This window comes from Nothoprocta perdicaria, unplaced genomic scaffold, assembly GCF_003342845.1.
Source record: "Nothoprocta perdicaria isolate Ctin4 unplaced genomic scaffold, notPer1 scaffold_26, whole genome shotgun sequence".
Taxonomy (NCBI): domain Eukaryota; kingdom Metazoa; phylum Chordata; class Aves; order Tinamiformes; family Tinamidae; genus Nothoprocta; species Nothoprocta perdicaria.
The window spans coordinates 3,933,736-3,944,859 of record NW_020455488.1 but is presented as its reverse complement, the minus strand read 5'-3'; the positions used below and the strand labels follow the sequence as shown (position 1 = coordinate 3,944,859).

General features: G+C 54.5%; 1 protein-coding gene across 1 annotated transcript in view; it reads left to right on the top strand.

Moving 5' to 3' along the window:
• Positions 1 to 10,649: 10,649 nt before the first annotated feature.
• The window catches only part of IGDCC4 (immunoglobulin superfamily DCC subclass member 4), a 72,951-nt gene continuing 72,476 nt past the window's right edge, over positions 10,650 to 11,124 (top strand). Inside the window, exon 1 of the mRNA XM_026040578.1 lies at positions 10,650 to 10,755. Within this exon, the coding sequence (XP_025896363.1) occupies positions 10,650 to 10,755 (106 nt within the window). The remainder of the gene's footprint in view (positions 10,756 to 11,124) is intronic.

Genomic DNA, 11,124 nt, shown 5'->3' with positions numbered 1-11,124 from the left:
TTGTGTCCGAGGTGAATTCAGCATCCTATGGAGTGTGCTGTGTTATAACAGAGAGACAAGCAGCCTGCTGCTGCCTTTGAAGCAGCCACGAGGCAGTGAGTACAGACAAATATGAGCTGTTACTAAGGAATTCCACTTTGTTCCTTATTTGTTTATGCTGTATTATATATACATATATCTATATCTGTTCATATATACATATATGTATAAAATTACTCAAGGATAGCATCACCTTTTCCGAGGTTGTTTATATTTTGTTCAATATTAAATTAACTTGCTTTGGAGGCGTTTCGTTCTTTTTCTAGAGGTGGCTACCCTTGAATGTAAATGTATATGGTTTTTAAAACAAAACTGATCCTTTTGTTTAAGAAACAACAAAAACGGCCTTCGCCAAACAGTGCTTTTTTGGCAACTGAAGAACTAAATGTTATGCAAGTAATCCCATCTAGATTTTGATTTAGTGCAGAATGTGATGTAAGTGCTGACATATGACTTTTTAATAATGCATCCTTTCTTTGTTTTAAAAATATATCAAAAAGCTATTAAAGTACAAAGTACTGCGAGTACTCTATTTTGCAACATAAATTATGTATTTTTTTTTCCCTTTAAGCATTTTTTTTTCTCCATACAGCAGTCCCTTGCTCGCCCAGCCTGCGGAGGATTTCTGCGGAGGATTTCTGCGGAGGATTTCTCATCGGTGCTTTGCAGTTCGTGCAAAGGGCTCAGGGCAGGGTGCAGAAGATCCCTTGTGCAAGGTCTCATCCAGCCCAAGACTAATTTGCCAGCGCCAAGGGAAGGTAAAGCTCGTAATAACTGAGATTGCTGCCAAAGGAAGTTGAGGTTCTGTTCGGGGATGGAGAAATGCATCCTGCTCCTTGCCTGGTGGAGGGTTGGTCCCATCGTGGACAACAGCGGCCGTGCTCTGCTCCAGAGCTGCCTGCTCCAGAACAAGGATGCACTTTGTGCTCCAGGAGATGGTCCTTTCCCTCCAGAAGAGGCATCCAAACTTTGCAGTTACTCCCTGTCGCTTTAGAGATGGATATTTTAATTCCCTATCTAAAAACACGTATGATGTGGAGCTCTGAGGGATGAGGTAGGGACGTCGGTGAGTGGGGATGCCGGTGGTTTTCACCTTGGTTGTGGCAGCTGGGATTTGTTCTGGCTGTTTCCGAGGGGAGCACGTTATTCAGCCCCATTCCCAGGCGGTTTCCAGCACTTCCCCTCATCGCGCTGTGCTCGGAGCAGTTGGGATTCGCCCCTCACATGGAGCCCAGCCCCAGTCGCAACGCTCGCCCTGTGCCCCCAGAACAGGCTTCATTGGAGGTGTGTGGTGACAAGGCAGCTGTTTTGCAGAGGCAACAATAGCTACAAATACATAAAATAGGCAGCCACCCTGTACAGCCACGGCCAGTGTCCCCGCTCTTCAGGGTGGCCTTTGGAAGGGCAAGAAGGACCCGCTGCTGGTTTTTGCTGGGACGTTCTGCCCCAGAGCAGGTCAGGTGTTTAATTTTGGAGCTGAAGTGCCTGCCCTCTGCGGCCCCAGAACGGCCTGTGTCCCCGCATGGGGTTCTCGGCCTCCCTCCTTCCCCCCTTTCCAGCTACATGGCTTTTAATCATATAAAGTGGAGACATTAGTTCTGCTGCCTCTTAGTACAAAACCTTTCGTTGCAATAAGGATGCGGCTAAATAAATTGAATTAAATGCCTTTTTTTTTTTCCCCCCTGTTCTCAACTGTCCCTCTTCCTGATTTAATGGAGTCTGGGCCTAATCAGATCTCTGTTCCCTCCCTCCTCGTTGGAGAGCTGCAGCGATGGAAGGGACTGGCTGTGTGTAAAGTGCTTGCTGGTGTTCAGGAACAGCAGGTAGATGATGGAAAGAGGGAGATGGAGGGGGATTGCTCGGAATAAGGGCCCGGAGCAGCCCTGGGTAGCCACAAGCTGGAGCTGTCGCACCGGGCTCAGCTCCGCTGCAGAGCTCAGGATCCCCGCGGGACTTGATGCCTTTGGACTCAGTTTTGGCTGCTGCTGACCCAGATCCTTCAGACTGAGCTCACTGCTGGGGCTGAGCCTGCGCTTTGGGTTCCCCTTGGAGCAGCCAGGCTTGGAGGTGTCCCCAAGTGCCCGGGACCCCAAGCAGTCCTTCCCTGCAGCTCCTGTGCTGGGACTGCGTCCTGCTGGCCGGGCCAGTCCTGCTCCTCAGAGAGAAAACTGCTCTGGGATAGGGCTGTTGTATCCTGGAACAGGTTCCCTCTGTGTGGACCAAGGGATTGACAGAAGAGCGAGAAGGATTTGGAGGTGCTGATGTTGAGATGCTTGTTCCTGCAAAGCGGTGCTGTTTCCTGCTCCTCTTCCTCATCGTTCTGAATGGCACGAAGCTAATGGTGCTGCCGGCTCCCCTGGGTTTCCTGGGATGCTCAGGGTCTCCTCCGAGCCCCGGTGCCGGAGTCCTGGCCCAGCTCATGGCATCGGTCAGACAGAGGTACCACGTTTCAGTTCTTACAACTTGTGCACACGGCGGATCTTGAGAACCGACACAGGAGCATGGCTTTATAGATGGAGTTTGTGCTTTGGGGGCTGCCAAATCACTTTTAGTGCTTAGATTTCGTAATACAACTCCAGGACAGCACTAGGGAAAGATCATTCCTGGAAGACCTTGTAGCCTGGGCAAGGTGAACCCCCTGCCACCTTATGGCATTTAGAAAGAAACTGCAAGTGGTGGCTGAGACTAAATGGCTGCGTTTTGCTCCCCTCCAAAGCATCCTCCGTGCCTTTCAATCTGTCTCTGCCAATAGCTGTATCAATAACAGTCGCTGTTGTGCTCGGGCTCCCGGGAACATACGCGACGTGTCTCCGGGTGCCCTCGGGATCCGTCCCCGCTTCCTTCCCACGCAGCCGCGTGCTGGCCGCGAGCCAGGCTGCTCATTTTGCAGGGAATTGACAATTTCAGTTTTTCTCCTATAGGAAGGAGATCAGCAACAAGCAATAAAGAAATACTCCCTGAAATGAAACTCCGGAGGGAGAAACATTGAGATGCTTTGGTTTGGATTAAGCATTTTTAAATAAAATGCGGTGAAATTAAATTTAGAAACAAAAATGAAGAACCCGCTTGAAAGGCCAAGTCAGGCTTGCCCAGAGGGCTTGCTTGGTTACAGCTCGGTACGTTTGTGGTTTCTGAGCGTCACTGGCTCCAAACACGGCAGGAAAACTAAGGGCAGCGGCTCGTGGTTAACACCGAAACACCCACCGGTAACGGGCGGCCTCCCCTGCAGGAGCAGGAACCTGCAGCAGCACGAGTGCAAGACAAGAGCAAAACGCGGCAGGGCCTGTGAGGCCGTTGTCTCTGCTGCTCCTGCACGGTGGGTCGGGAACAGCGGGAACTCCTGCTGCGAGTCGGGAACAGCAGCCTGTTGGATGCTCGTCTTCGCGCGCGGCATTGGGGCCGAAAGCTCTCGTCCCCTTCGTGAGGACACGGGGTTTTTTCCTGCAGAATGTGACTGCCTGCAAAGCTAAAGTGCGGCGTGATCCTTACGGAAATCCATGTAAAAGCAGCAGGGAAAAAGGCAAGTTATTTTTCCCAGGAAAAGGATGCAAAGATGGGGTTTACTTTTTCCTCAGTGCTCCTGCAGCACCTTCATCTTCCCAGGCCATGCTTTCCTCGGCCGCAAAGCGTTGGGGTTTAAGGGTTCTCGGGAATACCGGGGCAGCCTCTCTCTCTTTACATTTACACTCTGATGGGAATTAATACCCCAGGAGCAGGAGGTGGGGGAGGAAAAGGCTTTGCTTTTGCTTTGCATTTGGCTGCTGCTCCTAATTCCTTCTATTCCCGAAACACTTCATCCCTGCGTGCTGCCAGTGGGGCCGTAACATCCACAGAGGGCCCGGGAGCAAACTCACCCCGTGTTGCCTAACGGAGGCGAGCGGCTCCGTACGGATCTCGGAAGCTGCAGTGGATAAATAGGATGATAAATGTTGGCATTTGCAGACGTGACCGGCTCCTCTCTCGCCACGATTTGCTAGTGCCCAGTAATTAAATAGCTGGAGCCTAATGTGTTTTAAACTAGCGCGGCAGCCCGTAAATCACGGAGGCGACGCTCCGCGCGCGGCGCCGCCGCCAGCAGTTTCCCTGGCGGAGACGCAGCCGGCCCCAGCCCCGCTCCTCTTCCCCCGCGTTCACTTTGAAATGGTTTCATGTTAATGCAGGGGGTTTTGCCTGTGTGTGGGAAGGGCAGGGAAGGGGAGAGGCTCAGGTTGGCCCCGAATCGCCTGAATTTTAAGATCCAGGCAGCCTGTCTAATTTGTAACTATAGGAAACGGCAGTGATGTGGCCAATACGTCATTATTCCCTAAACAGCCCCATTCCATGTCCCGGAAAACCCTTCCCTGTTCCTTAGGGGAGAGCACCCTTGCAGCAAGGGGCAGCACCTGCCTCCATCACGGCTTTTCCTCAGGGAACCTTTCAGCCTTCCTCTCGTCCCTCTTCCCTTCCCATCCCTGAGCAGCTCCAGCTCCAGCCCGGAGCCCAGGGAACCGATAACCGCTGGGATCTGTGGTTGTAGGACCCCACGTGCCCTCCATGCAGCGACACTTTGGGACCTCTCGGCCCATGAGCGCTTTGAGAACGGACTCGTGGTGGTTCCCCCTTCCCATGTTCTTCTCTTAACAGACACCAGTGGGAAAGGGGGAAATTTCCGAGCCCTTTCCCTGGCAAGGCTGGAAAAGTCTGGCCGAGCTGGCCATGTCACGACAGCCCTGAAGCTGAGAAGCTGATCTCACATCTGTATAATAAAGTCATCTATTAGGTTTTATTTTAAGAGTGGTATTCATTAGATTGATATGGCCCATAAATCACGCAATGTGGCTGAGCCCCCCAACACTTGTAATTTAAATTAAAACAAGTGCTGTTTAATTAATCTGATTACATCTGAGGCCCAGGCATGTCCTGTTTGCCCTGCTCAGGAGCACGACGCTGGGGAGCAGGATTGTGTGCAGGCACCACGACCTCCCTGTCGGATCTGCTCCGGTGCCACGGCAGCTCGGCAGGAGCATCCCAGGAAAAGCGGCACAGGGAGCAAGGTGGGCAGCCCAATGGGCAAGCGCGGCACCCTTTTCCAGGGGGATAATCCTAGCTACTCGAGCCAGGTTGGCCTTAATCCCAAAATAATCTGTTGGGCATCCATAAATGAGGCACAAGCATCTCAGAGAGCCCGGCACAGTCGCTGCCATCCGGGGCTCTGCAGCCGCACGTTGTCTTTGTTCGGGTACGTACAGCATAAAATGCATCTTCTTTAGAAGCAGCAGCTAACGCTGTTACAGCAGTTGGGTTAATCTAATATTCTCCTACATCGTCAAAAGGGAATTGCCTAAATAGCCAGGGAGAGAGGCACTTGATGAGCCCTTCTTAGGGGCCATCAATCCAACTTTCAGGAGGCATCGGAGCCCCTTTTCTCTCTCAAGAAGTTGAATTCCCCACAGCTTTGCTTTCAGCTCAGCGAACACTCGGGACAGCGTTGCTCTGCTCCTTGGTTAGGGGAAAACAGCAGCACGGAAACCCTGGCACATCCAAGGAAAGAGGGAACCCGGCCCCATTGGAGGTGGGGATCTCTTTGCTCACCGCACTCTCTCCCCATGGATGAGGCCGGTGTAAAACAGGAGCTTAATTTGTGAAAGTTTTAACTGGCGAGTCCAAAGGAAGCAGTGGAAGCTCTTTCAATGTCTTCATGTTTTGGAAGCCCCATTGCACGGGTGCCCGCTGGCCGTGGCGGTGACCCCTCGTAATGAGTGTTTAGCTGAAATCGAATTAGCTCCTGAACGGGAGAAAGCAGAGTGAAAACCAGAGCATAACCACAGATTTGTGCAGTTATGAATCAGGTAAAAGCAGGCCTTTGGCTGGGCAAATTTGCATTAATATAACTCTGAGGACATGGCTTTTATTTTTTTTTTTAATAGTCTTCCTCAGCTGGTGCCATTTCTCTTACTAATACCCGGTGCTGCCTTCGCCTTTGCTGAGTCTGCTGGTCTGTGTCGCGCACTGGAACTTAAACCATAAACCAACACTGCACAATGCTGCATTATTTATAGCAGACCGAGTGCGCCAGGGTTCACAATGGTGCAAAGCTTCCCTTTCTTGTGGTCGGTAATCCATAAATAAATACAGCATCTATTTAGGTTTGCAGAGCAGTCTGATGGATGGGACTGGTCTGCGTTGCACAGCGGGGGGAGGCTCTAGAAGCCGGCACGGGCTTTGGGTGTGAAACGGCTGTTTCTGGGCAAAAACCTAAGAGCTCTTGAGGTGTCTGGGGTGGATTGTGCTGATCTGGGGGGCTGCTTGGGAGAGAAAGGGCAGTGGGCTCCTTAGTGCAGGAATGGGGAGATACAAAGACCTCGGGAGCTGCCTGAGAGGGGCCCTCGATGGCCCCTCGTGTTGTTTATGCCTAAAACCAACCCTAGTTAGTAGGCATCGCAGCAGGGAATAAAATCAGACTGTTCAGGGACGGCAACATTTATTGGGCCTTGGTAAGTGCTGTAGGAGAAGCCCACAGATGTTGTTTATGAGCAAATATTATTTTTCACGGTTGTGTATGTTTACGGGAGAGCGATGCTCTATGCAGCCACTTTACAACACATGGAGATGTTTCTAGGGGATCTTTTTTTGATTATAGTTGGCAGTGAACGAGCTGGTTAACAAATGCACAAAAAAAGGACCAATATGACAACAAGGGGGACTTAGTTAAGTGAAACGGATTCATTTAACCTAAAATGTGCTCTGCCTGGCCTGCCTTTGTTGGAGGCAAGTTGGTGTTTGAGTCTGCAAATCCTGGCTTGAGGGAGAAGTCCCAGTGGCCAATGAAGAGGGCCAGGAATAGGGCACAGCAATAGGAATAGCAGAGCTAAAAATCCATGTTTTTGTAACAGCAGCTTTATAAGTGCCAGATTTTCAGGTCACTCTAATGTGAACGCTTTCTCCTTGCAGGCAAATATTGATATTCAGGCTACCCCTTGGCTTCCCTGCGAGCAGTTTTCCAGCCTGGCGCTCGTTTAAATCCAAACTCTGCCCTCCTGCAGCCGCGCAGGGTTCCCGGCGTGGGAGAGTTTCTGTTCACTCGTGCTCCGGGCTGCGGAGCCGGGGCCCTTGTTTGCAGAAATCCCTTCCGCTATCCCGTTACTCTCTGTCGTCTCCTCTCCATCCGCCTTTCTCCCAACAACGTGCTGCCAATGTCCACCCCAAAGCCCCCTGTGAAGTTTTCCGTAGCTCATGTCCCTCTCTTGCTCCCTCTCTGTCCCTGGGAACCGGTGGCACGACCAGGGGAGGAGGGAAAGCCCTTGCCGGGTGTAACAATAACACAGCACCCATTCCTGGAAGAGTGATGAGATAGCGTGTGCAATAAATATTTATAAGAGCGAGCCTAATGAAATGAAGGGGTAGTATCCTGAGGCTCCCTTAGGGTTTGGTCAGCGCGTTTTTGCGGGTTTTTTTTTTTTTTTTCCTCTTTTCTTTCTTCTCTGTTGTACAGAATCGTCCTGATGTCCCTGGGTTGTCGAGCAAATTGCTTATTGTGCTGCTCACTTACACAATGCATGTTATTATGTGCAACCAGCTGCTCCTGTTTGGCAGTGCTCACGCGCACGGAGCAGGAGGCTTCCCGCGCCTGCGAGTCAATGTGCCCTCCAGCGCCGCCGGGGCCGCCTGACCGGGAAGGGGCTCCGGGCGGATCTCCCCGAGGGGATCTTCAACCACCGTGGTGTTTTTGGGGTGGATTTGGGTGGATCTGGCTTTGTGGTGTCACTGGGAGCCGCCTCGTGCCCCTCTGTGCAGCTCCCCGGCTTCCTGGTGCTGCCTCTCGGCCGGCAGCAGAGGAGCTGGAGCAGAACACGGATGCCGGTTCAGCTTCCAGCTCCTTCCCTTCCTGCAGCCTCGCACCTCTTCCACTAATTAAAACAGCTTAAACCCATCACAAATCCTCAGTGCGGGTGTCAGAGACCTGCCCTGGCTCAAAGAGCTGCAGAAACAAGAGCAGGGTTGCATTGGAGAAGAGCCCTGCGTTGGACACAGCGATTCCTGCCCGGGAGGGAAGGGTGCTCAGCCTCTCAGCCTGGCCCAGGCGCTGGGATTTGTCCCCGGCTGCTGTTCCAGGTCCGTGCTCTGTGGGGGCACTCTTAGTCTGCGGAGAAGTTCCTGCTCATTGGAGTCCTCCAGCTGCCAACTGCAAGAGGATGTGGGCAGCTTGGTGTGGGTTGGGGTTGGAGAAATCCTGGTTCAGATACCTGCATAACCGGCCACTTCCTGGCCTCTTCTAGCTGCAATAAACAGGATGGAGGTGGCAGCACTAGCGAGCACGGATCCCCCCTCGGCTCCAGGCTGCCTGCGCGGAGGAAACACCTGCTCAAAGAGGTGATTTTATAGGGGGTTCTGCTGGATTTCCCTAACGATCGCTCGGCTGCTGGGATTGTACGTGACCCAAGGGATGGGCGGGATACACTGAGCAAGGAGCTGTCTCCCAGTGATCTTTTCAGAGTGCTGAAATGCCTCCCAAGCGAGGAGGAAAACACTGAACTCCAAACACCTGCTACTTGCTGCTGCTTCGCTACTCACACCTTCTCAGCTGAAAAACATTGCGGGTTTGCAGCTGCTGAAAGCTGGGATGAAGCTCTGAGTGGACAGGGATGGACACTTTTGGGAGCCTGCAGCATGAGAGAGGGGCTTTGTAAGCTTGGGGGCAGAAATGGCCCTGTTAGGGGACACAGCATTGCTCCCAGGTCTGCTGTCACGGCCCCCTTTACAGACTTAGAGACAGATGATGTTTCCTGGATCAACAAAGCGACGTTTCCTTCAGCTTTTCTCCCTCTGGGGTTGGCTCCTGCAAACTCAGTGCTTTGGAAAGTGCTGGTCGTGCAAACACCGATCACCGGGAGCTCACTGGGCCGGTGCAGGTGACCGAGGCAATTCGGTGTCACTCGCTGTGCAGATGCAGGTGACAGAGGCAATCTGGTGTCACTCACTCGCTGCACGGGTGTTGCAAGTGCGAAGGGAAGCGGCCACCCCATCGTTTTCACAGATCAGGCTGTTTTTTAAGTCCTTTCCCCAGCGGGACAGGGAATCCATGTGTTGCAAGCTCAGGTTTGTCAAAATGCTGGTGCGATTCCTCTTCCCACCAAAATGCAGGAAATGGGCAGGTGTCACCAAGGGATTAAATGACATTAAGAACCAGACTTGGCTCTTTTGGTTTCCAGGCTGGTGTCTGCTTCTCCTTTTAAGCCCAACCCGGTCTAAGGACCAGCAGAGCCCAGCTTGGTTAGCCACATAGCACTTTGCACCAATTTCCATTACTTACATCATGCTGGACCTGCCTGTTTTTTAGCTAAAGACTTCCTTGCTCACAGGGAGGGGGGAAATATGGAGGAGTTGAGGAAGAAAAGGGCTGGGAAGTAGATGTGCCTGAAAGGAAAATACTGGCGGACGTTCATCTACAAACTGATAATTTAAACTGAATGACTTAAACTGCCTTAACGCCACCTCCCGCGAAGGGAGCAGGCGGGACAGGCCAAGGGAGCGGACGGTTTGTGCAGCTTTCCAAGGCTTAGCTCCACATTGGACTAAGGCTGGATAAATGAGGGGTACGTGGCTGTTAATGTCCACGTTTTCTGCCCAAACGGGAGCTGTTCCCGCAGGAACCTGGCTCCCTGTGCCGTTCCGCTCTGAAATCCAGCCGGCACCTCGCAGAGGAAACCTCCCCACCACGCGGTCCTTCTCATTCAATTTTCCTTTTATAGTCTATTAAAGCAGCTAATAAAGAGGAGAGCTGGGTGCCGGGCAGCCCCTTCTCGGGACACGGTGGCTCTTCTTTGTGCCACCCTCTGCCACCACAACCTCGGTGTCACCGGCCCGCGGCCGCCTCTCCCCATCGCCGCACACGGGTCCCTCCTCCCTGCACAGCGAGCGGCTGCGGATGAGGCTGCGCGACGTGTTCTATTGGCTTTAAATAAATATATATATAATTTATAAAAAAAATAAAGCGCATTTTCCACAGGTGGGAAGCCTGGTCAGGGCCGTGGCGGGGGACACTAGCGGCCGCCTCAGCCACGAGGCTCTCCGGCAGCTCCCCACGCCGCGCGGTTCCGAAGGTCCCCAGGGCGACAGCGACCCTCCCGTCCCCGAGCCCCGCTCGGGCACAACGGCTCGGGGTCCGTCTGTCCGTCCCTCCGAGCTCCCCCGCTCCGCGCCCCGCCGTGCGGAGCTGCGGCGGCCCCGGGGGAGCAGCCCGGCACCTGCCGCGGGGCGGGAGTGGGGGATCCGGCCGGCCCCTCTCCGTCCCGCTCCGCTCCTTTTCCTTCCTTCCTTCCCCTCAGGGAAACGGGCTCCGCCGCCCCCCGGGCTCGCTGCAACCTGTTGGAGCCGCGGCGGGCGAGGGGCGGGCGGGCGGCGCGCGAGGAGGAGCGGGCGGAGGCGGCGGGCAGCGGCAGCCCTCGCGGTTCGGCGAGCCCCGCGCACAAAGGCAGAGCCCCGCGGCCGCCCTCCTTTCCTTCCCTCCCCTCGCCTCTGCCTCCCCTTCCGCGGGCAGCGGGGCCCGGCGAGCGGCGGCCGCGGGCGGCGCGGGGCCAGGGCGCTCGCACAAGATGGCGGTGGGGCGGCGGGAGAGCGCGCTCCCCTCTTAAATGCGGCCGCGGCGGCCCCTGCTCCCGGCGCCCGGCGGGGCTTACATGGCGCTGGAGGACCTGCTTTGTCTCTGCTTCTCCGCCCTCGCCGTCCTGGCCGTGCAAGGTGGGTGAGCAAGGAGGGAGGGCAGAGCCCGGCTGGGCGCCCAGGGTCGCGAGTGGGGCCACCGACCCCTCCCCAGCAGCGGCCTCAGCCCCCGCCTCGGTGTTTCGGCCCTTCTCGGTGTCTCCCACCCCTCGGTGGCTACTTCTCCTCTCCCCGCGGTAGCCGCTTTTCACCCCCCTCAGTGGCTCTCCCCCCTTCCCGGGCCATTCCCCCCCCTCCCCAGTATTTGCCCCCCTTCGTGGGCTGAGTTACCCCCATTCCCCCATTCCCTCGTCCCCTCGTGCCGGGCGATGACTCCAGCACGTTGCCGCTTGGTGCCTCCTCCGGAGTCAGTTCTGGGGTGCCCAAGGGGGTCCCAACCCAAAGACA